General features: G+C 47.3%; 1 protein-coding gene across 1 annotated transcript in view; it reads right to left on the bottom strand.

Annotated features, from left to right (window-relative positions):
• Window positions 1-10,830, bottom strand: part of LOC136335762 (histone-lysine N-methyltransferase PRDM9-like) — a 42,428-nt gene extending 31,598 nt beyond the window's left edge. Inside the window, exons 1-8 of the mRNA XM_066276858.1 lie at window positions 10,761-10,830; window positions 10,547-10,654; window positions 7,547-7,648; window positions 7,073-7,344; window positions 6,642-6,709; window positions 4,576-4,769; window positions 1,947-2,493; window positions 378-1,445 (exon numbers count right to left, since the gene is read on the bottom strand). Of these exons, the coding sequence (XP_066132955.1) occupies window positions 378-1,445; window positions 1,947-2,493; window positions 4,576-4,769; window positions 6,642-6,709; window positions 7,073-7,344; window positions 7,547-7,648; window positions 10,547-10,628 (2,333 nt within the window). The 5' untranslated portion in view covers window positions 10,629-10,654; window positions 10,761-10,830. The remainder of the gene's footprint in view (window positions 1-377; window positions 1,446-1,946; window positions 2,494-4,575; window positions 4,770-6,641; window positions 6,710-7,072; window positions 7,345-7,546; window positions 7,649-10,546; window positions 10,655-10,760) is intronic.
• Between the last annotated feature and the right edge of the window lie 1,889 nt (window positions 10,831-12,719).

Below are 12,719 nucleotides of genomic sequence, written 5' to 3'. Positions count from 1 at the left end.
TACATCTGTACAAATTACTCTTGTGAGGGAAGGGGTCAGTAAACTCCTTCTGAAGTCCCCTCAGAGCTTGGATATGACCCATGTAATAGCTATGGCTGTGGAGATGCAATTTTATGCTAATAACTTGCTACCCTCTATGCAAACATAGGTCTTCTCCCCTGAGTGTGTCCTCTAGTGTATGAGATTTGCCTTCTATGTTAAGCCTTGCTTGCACTCCCTGCAAACATAAGGCTTCTCCCCTGAGTGTATTCTCTGGTGTCTGAGGAGCTGGAATTTCCTTGCAAAGCTTTGCTCACACTCCCTACAAACATAGGGCTTCTGCCCTGAGTGTGTCCTGAGGTGTGTGAGATGAGACCCGTGCAATGGCTCGTTCACACTCCCTGCAAACATAGGGCTTCTCCCTTGAGTGTGTTCTCTGGTGTCTGAGGAGATACGATTTCTGGGCAAAGCCTCGCTCACACTCCCTGCAAACATAGGGCTTCTCTCCTGAGTGTGTCCTCTGGTGTCTGAGGAGATACGATTTCTGGGCAAAGCCTCGCTCACACTCCCTGCAAACATAGGGCTTCTCTTCTGAGTGTGTCCTCTGGTGTCTGAGGAGATTTGACTTCCTTGAAAAGCCACGCTTGCACACCCTGCAAACATAGGGTTTCTCCCCTGAATGTGTCCTCTGGTGTATGAAGAGATCTGACTTCCGTGCAAAGCCATGCTTGCACACTCCGCAAACATAGGGTTTCTCTCCTGAGTGTGTCCTCTGGTGTATGAGGAGATCTGCCTTCCGTGCAAACCCTCGCTCACACTCCCCACAAACATAGGGCTTCTCCCCTGAGTGTGTACTCAGGTGTGTGAGATGAGACTTCTGTGCAAAGCCTCGTTCACACTCCCTGCAAACATAGGGCTTCTCCCCTGAGTTTGTCCTGTTGTGTCTGAGGAGGTCTGACTTCCAGGTATAGCCTCGTTCACACTCCCCACAAACATAGGGCTTCTCCCTTGAGTGTGTTCTCTGGTGTCTGAGGAGATATGATTTCTGGGCAAAGCCTCGCTCACACTCCCTGCAAACATAGGGCTTCTCCCTTGAGTGTGTTCTCTGGTGTCTGAGGAGATATGATTTCTGGGCAAAGCCTCGCTCACACTCCCTGCAAACATAGGGCTTCTCTTCTGAGTGTGTCCTCTGGTGTCTGAGGAGATCTGACTTCCGTGCAAAGCCTCGCTCACACTCCCTGCAAACATAGGGCTTCTCACCTGAATGTGTCCTCAGGTGTGTGAGGAGATGAGACTTATGTCCAAAGCCTCGTTCACACTCCCTGCAAACATAGGGCTTCTCCCCTGAGTGTGTCCTGTTGTGTCTGAGGAGAGTTGACTCCTGTGCAAAGCCTTGGTCACACTCCCTGCAAACATAGGGCTTTTCCCCTGAGTGTGTCCTCTGGTGTCTGAGGAGCTGTGACTTCCTTGCAAAGCCATGCTCACACACCCTGCAAATATAGGGTTTCTCACCTGAGTGTGTCCTCTGGTGTATGATGAGATTTGACTTCCATGCAAAATCACGCTCACACACCTTGCAAACATAGGGTTTCACCCCTGTGTGTGTCCTCTGGTGTTTGAGGAGATCTGACTTGCATAGAAAGCCTCGCTCACACTCCCTGCAAACATAGGGTTTTCCCCCTGAATGTGTCCTCTGGTGTATGAGGAGGTGTGACTTCCGTGCAAAGCCACGCTTGCACACCCTGCAAACATAGGGTTTCTCCGGTGAATGTGTCCTCTGGTGTATGAGGAGATGTGACTTCTGTGCAAAGCCATGCTTGCACACTCTGCAAACATAGGGTTTCTCTCCTGAGTGTGTCCTCTGGTGTATGAGGAGATCTGCCTTCCGTGCAAACCCTCGCTCACACTCCCCACAAACATAGGGCTTCTCCCCTGTGTGTGTCCTCTGGTGTCTGAGGAAATCTGACTTCCGTGTAAAGCCTCGTTCACACTCCCTGCAAACATAGGGTTTCTCCCCTGAGTTTGTCCTTTGGTGTATAAGGAGATCTGACTTATCTTCAAAGTCTTGCCCACACTCTCCATACTTGACAGCTACAATTCTTGACATTTCCACTCCCATAGATACTTTGCCTGTGTCCACTGAATTTACTTCCTGGCCTGTGCTGGGCACTTCCTGCATCATTCTCTCTTGCTCACTAGAGCTTCCCATGTGTCCTTTAGGAGGTTTGAAAAAGGCCCTTGAAATACTCCTCTGCCTGGTCCTTTTAAGCAAAGGTCTGGACTTTTCTTTGACCTCATGACCTTCAGCTTTGTCATCCCAGCTGTGTGTATCAGTATGTTGCTGCTGCTGAATTGGATGGTCTGGGCAAGGATCCTTTGATTGGAGCTGTTTTCTTGTAGATGTTCCTGGGAGAATCTCATTGGGGTGACTGCGTTTCACGTGCTGGGTGAAGAATTTCTGACTGGAGAAGGCCAGAGAGCATGAAGGACACGGATGTATCTCTGGCTTTGGTTCTGCGGAAAGAGTAAATTTTGGTCAAAGTAGATGTTGATAAGAGTGCGTGGGTCATATGTTTTGTCCACTGCTAAGACTTCTCTCATGAGTCATTCTTATGGGTTTGACAGTGTAATCTCTGTCTTCCACAAAGTGTTTCTTTTTTTTAAATATTTTATTTATTTATTCATTTTAGAGAGGGGAGGAAGGAGAAGGAAGCATCAACTTCCATATGTGCCTTGACCAGTCAAGCCCAGGGTTTTGAACTGGCGACCTCAGTGTTTCTAGGTTGACACTTTATCCTCTGCGCCACCACAGGTCAGGCCCACAAAGTGTTTCTTTACAGTCTGTTTTTTTGTTTTTTTGAAGCTGGAAACGGGGAGAGACAGACAGACTCCCACATGCGCCCGACCGGGATCCACCTGGAACGCCCACCAGGGGGTGATGCTCTGCCCCTCCTGGGCATCACTCTGCTGTGACCAGAGCCACTCTAGCGCCTGGGGCAGAGGCCAAGGAGACAGCCCCAGTGCCCGGGCCATCTTTTCTTTAATGGAACCTTGGCTACGGGTCGGGAAGAGAGAGACAGAGAGGAAAATGGGGGGGGGGGTGGAGAAGCAAATGGGCGCTTCTCCCATGTGCCCTACCTAGGAATCAAACCCGGGTCCCCCGCATGCCAGGCCGACGCTCTACAGCTAAGCCAACCGGCCAGGTCCTGTTTTTTTTCTTACACTCTATTTTATCTTTTAATTTTTTGTACTGTATCTTTTTTACAAATCCAGAAAGCCCATATCAAGGGTCCTTTCTGTGCATTGCCAGATTAGGGACTGTCAGGGGCTGTTTCACCCCTTGTGTGAGTGGAACAATGCTGACCTTTCTTATATACACCTAGCTTTTAACACAGTTGTTTAGAAAGACAATTGGCCCCAATTAACAATTGCTTCCCTCATTGTTTCCCACAGATGATAAACTGAAAATGTCCTTCCTCAAGCCTCACACCAAATATTCATACTTGATTTTATTTAGTGTCAGCCCATTTCATATACAATGGGAAGTCCTGTTTCAAAATATTTCCCTAACCATACTTTTTAAAAAATTGATTGATTTTAGAGAGACAAAGACAGGAGGAAGAAGAAGTAGAAGAAGAAAAAAAGAGAGAGAGAAAGATAAAGGCATTTATTCATTTTTCTACCTAGAAATGCAGTCATTGGTCATTTCTCGTATGTGTGTTTACCCGGTTCAACCTTGGTATTACAGGATGATGCTGTAACCAACTGAACTAACCAGCCAGGGCCCCGAACCATACTTCTTACATGCTTTACTCCTATCCCTCTCCAGCTAATCAACCATCCTCTCTCACTTGGAGATGAAGTAATCTCTGAGAGAATTCCCCACTGAAGTGCATTTTCAAAAAATTAACAAAGCAAATCTTAGAGAATAAGACACACTATAGCCGAGAACAGCACCATTGTCCCACCTAATTCAGGAAGGTTTCCAGTGTCTCAGCTTAATCACAGCACTGTATTTCCAGGCTGCTGGGCATCTATCCGTCATCTGCTCTTAACCTGTATGCTAGACAAGAGCGGCCCTCAGAAAACAGGCCCTGGCCAGTTTGCTCAGTGGACAGAGTGTTGGCCTGGCATGTGGAAGTCCCAGGTTCAATCCCTGGTCAGGGCACAAATGAGAAGTGACTATCTGTTTCTCTTCCCCTCCCTCTCTCCCTTCTCTCTCTCTTCCCCTCCCAGAGCCAGTGCCTCAACTGGTTCAAGCATCAGCCCGATAACTCAGTTGTGTCAAGTGTTGACCTCTGGCCCTGAGGATAGCTTGGCTAGTCCAAGCGTGGACTTCAGACTAGGGTTGTTGTGTGGATCCTGGCCGGGGCACATGAAGGAATCTGTCCATCTCCCCTACTCTCACTTAAAAAAATTAAAATTAAATCTGAAGTAAAAATATAAAGATTTTTCCTAAGAATCAAAGGCATATGAAATCAATCCTTCATTTCTGAAGCATCTGATTTGAAATCTTACTGACTTTAGAGTGTACTGTGAAAATTTCTAAGGTGAGTGCTCTCTTTTCTTTCCATTTAGAAGAATAGTTGTGCCCACCTTCAGGTGCTGCGAGCTCTCTCTTCTGCTTGCTGCCGCACTTGATGCCCAGCTTCTGGCCAAACTCATCACTGTACCCGACCAGCAGCTCACAGTCTGGCCTGATGACCCGGCAGGTTCGGTAGAAAATCTGCCTGCGATACTGAAAGGCCACCAGGTTCTGCTCTTCATCATCCCGGGCACAGTTCACATACCTGGGATTGAGGCAGATGAAAGAAAAGAAACCCACAGATGATGAGTTCTTACTACCTCTCAGATCCACGTCTATCTCTGCACGTGACACTCGGGCTCTGATGTCACCCGGTTTCACAGTGTTCCCGGAGAACCTCCTGTTCAATGTCTGAGCCTGTCACCATGTCATATGATTTCCAATGTCCATATCCTGCATACGGTGCTCATCCTGCCTAATACCATTTTCCAAAGCCAATTCCAGATGTACCCTTTACACTGATTGACCATAAAACCCAGTGACCTCTAGCTCCTCTAACTCAGGTTCTATTTTATATCACAGAACTTGCTACTTGATGTTGTAATCTGTGCCTAGATTAGTTTACATCATTTAATACTTAGCCCAAGTTCATCTTTTCTTGAGAGGCCTTTCTCCATTCTCCTCACATTTTATTTAGATAGCATTTGATGCCTCACTCAGGTTTTCATAAAAACCTGGAGGTCTCCCCCCACCCCAGGAGAAGTGGGGAGGCAGACAAACTCCTGCATGCGCCTGAGCGGGATCCGCCCATCATGCCCAACAGAGGGCGATGATCAGCCCATCTGGGGCATTGCTCTACTGCAACCAAAGCCATTCTAGTGCCTGAGGTGGAAGCCATGGAGCCATCCTCATAGCCGGGGCCAACTTTCCTGCAATGGATCCTTGGCTGCGGGAGGGGAAGAGAGAGACAGAGAGGAAGGAAAGGGGTAGGGGTGGAGAAGTAGATGGGCGCTTCTCCTGTGTGCCCTGGCCGGGAATCGAACTTGGGACTCCTGCATGCCAGGCTGATGATCTACCACTGAGCCAACCGGGCAGGACTTGGAGGTCTCTTAGTTTTAGCAAAATCATAAAGAACTATAATAGCTCATTCACATTCTGTAGCCCCTGATAAAAGATCCCCTCAAAAAAGTGTCCCGTGATCATTGATCTGCAGGCTTCAGAACTCAGTTCTAGTTAGAAGGGAGGCTGGGATAATTCGCTGCCCTCACAGGTTTAGGCCAGTGGTTGGCAAACTCAGTCAGCAGAGCCAAGTACCAACAGTACAGCAACTGAAATTTCTTTTGAGAGCCAAAATTTTTAAACTTAAACTATATAGGTAGGTACATTCCTTATTGAGGTAGTATCTGCACATGGTATTTTCAGGAAGAGCCACATTCAAGAGGCCAAAGAGCTCCATGTGGCTCACGAGCTGCAGTTTGCTAACCACTGCTTTAGGCTATGCTTGGTTTTAGTATGCTGGCAGTGTGCAGTTCTCAAAAAATGAAAAAACTTAAGTTTGGTAAAATCAATTGTTTCACTGTGTCTGCAACTAGTTCTACATAAGATGATGGGTTATATGAACTGCTTAAGTAATGAATACCTTCCACTAAACTGGAATATATTAAGAGCTTAAATAATGTTCATTAGATCAATTAAAGCAGGAGTCTCAAACTCGCGGCTCACCGAACAATTTTGTGTGGCTCGCAGACTAAATCACGAAGTTCAAAATATTTTGGATAAAATTAAGTAAGAGTAGGGGCCTACTTGTATTTGCCAAACGGCTGTGATCTTGCTCTTTGGCCCACATGCTGAGTTGAGTTTGAGACCCCTGAATTAAAGTGTAACCCAGGACCTCCCAGTTTTTCTCCAGTGCCTAAATTTTGTCTAGCATAGAGATTTATATTTTGAGGACATATGCTATAGTTTTTATCCCCTTTTTTCCTCTATATACCTCTTGCTTTGAAAGAGGACCACATGGAGAAAAAAGAGGAACAGAGCATTGAGGGAGACCACTGAGGGAGGCATAATGAGAATGTAAGATGTATGGGCCTGAGAGGGATGAGTGTTCTCATGACTCCCAGAAACTTCTTGGCTTTACCTCATCCAGTTGGCCCAGGATTCATCCTTCCCATCCACATACTGATAGCAGTTTCTCCCTTTAGTGATCTGCATTTCAGGAAGAAAAATTAAAGGTTTTTTTCAGTTGAGGAGGTAATAGAAAAATTATTTCACCCTACTGTCCACAAAGCTCTTTCAGCTGGCATGCATTGCCACTCGTGACCACATGATTCTTTTCTTACTCATCACATCTGCGTTGACCTGTCCACTCAGGGCTGGGAGGAGGCATTCCTTTGTGTTTGTACCATTTTGCTCCCACTTAAGCTGCGATTCTCAACAGGAGTTCTCTGGTCTGCAAAGTCTACCATATTTTCTCCATCCATGTCCTAGCATGTAGAAGGGCAGGTCCCACCATGCCATGGGAGGGATGTGGGAAGCCACAAGACAGAGGAAGAGGTAAATACTTCTCACCTGCCAGGAGTATTTGTTGTTAGCTGCCTCTTCATCTTCTGTGATCTGGCCCTTATAAGGGCCAAAGTGCAGACCCACTGGCAGAGCAGATGCCTCGTTCCACACTCCAAGCCCAGCCTCAGGGATGCCCGATGCTCTGATTCTCAACCCAGGGGGCAGAGTGAGGGCTGCATGGTTCAGATGCCCCTCATTCACTGCACTGTCTTTTACAAATGTAGGGGGCCCATGCACGTCACAACTGTCAATGAAGAAGTTCTGACACTTCTCACAATCTGGGGGTGAGAGCAACAGGGATTAGGGAAGGTGTAGTGCATGTTCCTGGACGTAGAGAGATTCAGAGAGAGCCCAGGCACTCACATCATTGAGCCTCAATTCTGTAGTGCGTGTCCATAGGGGAACGGAATGCTCTAAGGGCCAAATAACCAGATGAAATTATTGTATGAAGACATGACATGCTTTCACAGGGTCACTTACAGAGGTAGTCATCGTCCTGGGGTTTGCTGACCTCTTGGTGCACATGGCCTTTTCTTTCTCGTAGGCTATACATCTTTACTTCAGTCTCCTTTTTCCTGAGTTCTAAGTTGGAGAAGAGTGAGTTTGGTGGAATCTGGAGTGTTAGTCTCTATTTTGTCAGAAAACACACAATCTCCTCCCATCAAATTATCACCTGTCCTTCTACATACTCTGGTATTTTTCTTTGTCAACTATTGGCTCAGAAATTCTCTACAATAGTAAGCCTCTACACTGACTAGAGATGGCCAATTTCATTTTTGTTTCTAGATCTTCCCATTGTGAAATTTACATTCCCAAATTTTAGTTATTCATAAAATATTTATTAAGGTCACAGTATATGTTAGGTATTGAGGAAAGGCCTGGTATACAACACCCGCAACATATGGTTGCTGTTATCAGAGATGTATTTATTGGACAACGTGTATCTGTCAGTTATTTTACATTAAATTTAAGCTCTAGCCAGTGGCTCAGTGGATAAAGCGTTGACCCAGTGTATGTCCCGGGTGTGGTTCTGGTCAGGGTACATAGGAGAAGTGACCATCTCCTTCTGAACCCCTCCTTTTCCCTCTTCTCTCCTTCTTTTCCTGTAGCCAGTGGCTCAACTGGTTTGAGCATTGGCCCTGGGCACTGAGAATGCCTCGGTTAGCCGAAGGACGTCACCATGAGGTGTAAAAACCAGCTCAGTACTCGAGAATTGGGGTTGCTGGGTAGATCCTGGTAAGGGTGCATATGGGATTAGCCTCACTATCTTCCCTCCTCTTATCTAAAAAAATACATACACAAATAAATAAATTGAATACTGTCCAAGAATACATGCCTGTATCTTCACCTTACACATTAGCATTCAACAGCTCAAAGAATTTGTAAGATTTTCCCAAAGCTCCAATGCTAAATTCACTCTCATTTTAGTAGAGCTTAAATCCAGGCCTATCCAAAGTCCACCCCACATACCTTGGCCATACTTATTAGCCTTTAGAGGACTCAGAGGTACTGAAATCTACAAATGATTTTCTCCTATCAAATTTTTATCCAGATTGTTGTCCAGAGGGTCTTGCTTCTCCAGGATGGACTGTGATGCTGAGGACCCAGGTTTAAAACCCTGAGGCTGCCGGCTTCAGTGCGGGCTAATCTGGCTTTAGTGCAGGCTTACCAGATTGAACACAGGGTTGCCGGCTTGAGCATGGGATCATAGGCAAGACCCCATGGTTGCTGGCTCAAGTCCAAAATAGCTGCCTTGAGCAAGGGGTCACTCACTGAGCTGTACCCGCCCAGTCAAGGCATATATGAGAAAGAAATCAATGAAAAACTAAGGAGCTGCAATGAAGAATTAATGCTTCTAATCTCTCTCCCTTTTAGCCAGTCTGTTTCTATCTGTCCCTTCCTCTCTATGTCTCACTAAAACAATAAAGAAAAAGAAAAAACATTGGCTGTTCATGTCAATAATATAATAAAGGTCACTTAACTGGACAGAAAATCCATTTCTTTAACATAAAACTTTATCTTTTCTGTCTTTTTTTTTTAATTAAAAAAATTTCCCTAACCTGTGGTGGCACAGTGGATAAAGCCATGACCTGGAACACTGAGGTCACCAGTTTGTAACCCCAGGCTTTCCTGGTCAGGACACATACAAGAAGTAACTACTAGAAGTTGATGCTTCCTGCTCCTGTCTGCCTCCCCCTTCTCTCTTTCTTTCACTCTCACTTCTCTCTCTAGAATCAAAAAATTAAATGTTTTTATTGATTTTAGAGAGAGGAGAGAATTGAAAGAGAAACATTGATTTTTTGTTCCACTCATTTATGCATTTAGTGGTTGATTATTCTTATTTTTTTATTTTTTAGATAGAGAGACAGGAAGGAAGGGAAAGGAATGAGAAGCATCAACTTATAGCTGCATCTTAGTTGTTCATTAATTGCTTTCTCATGTATGTCTTGACCAGGGGACTCTAGCTCAGTCAGTGACCCCTTGCTCAAGCCAGCAACCTTGGGCTTTAAGCCAGTGACCATGGGGTCACATCTATGATCCCACGCTGCAGCCAGTGACCCCACACTAAAGCTGGTGAACCCATTTTCAAGCCACAACATTGCAGTTTGGAACCTGGGTCCTCATCATCCCAGGTTGATGCTCTATCCTCTGTGCTACCACCTGGTCAGGCTTCAGTTGTGGATTCTTATATAGGCCCTGAGTGGACATCAAACCCAGAACCTTGCTGTATGGGGACGACTCTCTAACAAATGAAGCAACTTGGCCAGGGCTCCTTTCTGTCTTTTTGTTCCAGAGTGGCCTTGTCCAGTCTAATGGTATAGTGACCACCTTGCCTCCTTTCCTTCTTATTCTTTCACCTTTACACATTTAACCGTCCTTGCCCTTCCTTAATCATCAGAGTCTGGTCAGCACCAAACAGTCTTGGGAACAGAGCCTCAAGTCTATGGACCACAGAAACCATTTGGGTCAAGTTAGAGATCACATCTGGACTTCAGCTGTGTTTCAATGCTAGACCATGAACGCAGAAGGACCTTACTGACCACACCCTCATAAAACCAGACACACTGAAGAAAAGGCTGACACAGGGCCTGATACGATGGTCCCTACCCTGGCCCACAACCCCAGCTGCCTTAATCACCATGAATAATCCTTTCCAGTCTGCAATGTGGCTGGTGCAGCCAGGCAGCCCTGTCCTGGAGCACTGCTCACCGGCCAGACCTTCCTCCTCCTCTTGTGATGAGAACTGTTCTGAATGAGTTATTTCTTACAGGTTTTTATACTTTTATAGCGTTCCTGCTCATTAACACATCTATAAGTACGTGTAATCATTTACACATGGAAGCAGTGTAGAAAATCGCCCCATACTGCACAATGGCTCATTTGCTAAACGCAAGTTCTGTCTCTTGTTATTGTTGAGACGCTGGGGACCTGACCCTGGGTCGGTTTCAAATGGGCAGCGCCCGGCCTATGGCCCCTCACCTCGCTGCCTCTGAGTCCATTCTTCATGCGAGTCCTCAGTGTCCTCCGCCGGGGGTCTGGTGGCCTGCCGGCGGTGAACCATGAAAGCGGGCCGATGAGCGCTGAGCCCTGGGGAGAAACAAAATCGTGGTCCCAAAACCGAAGCACTAGTAGGAGGAGCCCCGACACTCAGCAGGCCCTCATGACGCCGCGATTCCCGCCCGCGCGCCGTCACCTTTGCGCAGCAGCGCGTCCAGTTTCCTCTACACGTTGGGGCAGCGCGCTTTCTCCCAGTCACGCATGGCCGCCACCCCTCCCGAGAGAAGTAGGCGCAGACATCCCTGAAGGCGCGGGGGCCTGGGGGGAGACGCGGCCACGTGACCCCGCGTAGCTGCCGGAAGGAACCGCCTCTCGCCCCGCTGGGTTCTGGCCGCCCTGCGCTCACCTGCGGCGCTGCCCACACCCTCCCCGCCGCTCCCTTTGCGCCGCTGCGCAGGCTCCTGTGCGCGTCATGCTCCGACCACCGGGCGCGCCCAGCCCCGGCGGGGCTGCACAGGAGAGGGCGCTGAGGCTGACTGCTTGGCCCACGGGGTGCGCGCGTGGGGCCAGACCCAGGAACGCAAGGACGGGTCAGACTTGGGACTCCAGCCATGTCAGTGACCCCTTTGCTCAAGCCAGCAATTTGGGCTTTAAGCCAGCGACCATGGGGTCATGTCTATGATCCCGCGCTCAAGCCAGCGAATCTGCGCTCAAGCCAGATGAGATTATTACATTTTCTTGTTGTTCAAGCGCTCTCTTGAGTTCTTTTATTCTACTCTGAAGTGTATTGAACATCGTTATGACTGTTTGCTTGGAAGTCTTTATCTGTTTGATTACCCATCTCCATTTCATTAGAATATTTCTCTGGAGTTTCTTTCTTGTTCCTTCATTTGGTGTATATTCTTCTGTCTCCCCATTTTCTTTGACTTTCTGTTTTTGTTCCTTTGAATTGAATGGAATAGTCATCCCGCCCAGTCTTGAAACAGTTGTCTTTGTTACATTGTGTGTTGAGTAGTTTCAGCCTGCCGGTTGTAGTTGGGGGGGAGGAGTTGCAAGAAGTGCCTGTCACCTGACCTGAAGGAGTGGGTTCTGAATGGGCCACCTGGGGCGTGTGAGCCTCCTTCCCTTTTAATCTGGGCAGGGCTACCTGGTGTAAAAAAGGCTGCGTTTTGTGTGCTTTGCGTGTCCTGTTTTAATTATCTGTCGTCAGAGCACAGTGTGCGCTGGGTTACCTGATTGGTTTCTTGTGTCTCACCCTCCATTACATCCACCTGTGTCCTGGTGGGGTAGCCTGGGTGCACACACAGCCTTAATATGTTCATTCTTAACCTTCTCGGGGCTTGGCAGCCCTGTGCACATGCACAGCATTGCCCCCCTCACTCCACACTGGGCTGCAGGGTTTTGCTAGCTTTGTGCTTTCTTTGAGTAGAGCAGCCCGACCAGTGCGAGCAGCAGTGCCCCCCAATCTCTGCACTTTCTCTGATCAGGGAGTCCAGTGTGCAGACCATAGCCCATTTGGCAGCTCCCCGTTTTCCAGGAGGAGTAATGCCAATAGTGACTCACTATCTCTGCACTTTCTCTGGGTTGAATCGTCCTGCAGCTGGTACCAGAGTGTTTTGCTAGCTCTGCACTCTCTCTAGGTGAGGGCCCCACATTCACATGCAGCTCAGTAGGTGAAGGGTCGCCCTGCCATACCTAGCTGCTGGGTTTATATCCAGGAAGAGGAGCTCTCTTTATACCAGCTATGCTGCCCTCATGATTCTGTTGTGTTTAGCTCCAGGAGGGTGACTGGGGATGTGCTGCAGTGCCCTGTGGTTGGCCATAGAGCCTGAACATAGCTCCAGTCTTATATCTACATGTTTGTGACATTTGCTACCATTCTACAGGTTGACCTGCAGGTGGAAAAAGAGAGGCACATTTTTTTTGAGTCCTCCCTTGATTACGTTTATGAAATCCAGAAGTTCAGGAATGCAAGAAATTCAACATTCTAGAGCCAGTAAGTTTCATTTATTTTTTGATGGTCTAAAAATATTTTCTGAATGCTTGGTAAATATGGAGAACTTTTTTTAAAATTCATTTTAGGGAAGAGAAAGAAAGAGAGAGAAGGTGGGGAGGAGCAGGGAGCATCAACTCCCATATGTGCCTTGACCAGGCA

This window comes from Saccopteryx bilineata, chromosome 4, assembly GCF_036850765.1.
Source record: "Saccopteryx bilineata isolate mSacBil1 chromosome 4, mSacBil1_pri_phased_curated, whole genome shotgun sequence".
Taxonomy (NCBI): domain Eukaryota; kingdom Metazoa; phylum Chordata; class Mammalia; order Chiroptera; family Emballonuridae; genus Saccopteryx; species Saccopteryx bilineata.
The sequence above is the reverse complement of the archived record's forward strand: the minus strand, read 5'-3'. Positions and strand labels throughout refer to the sequence as shown.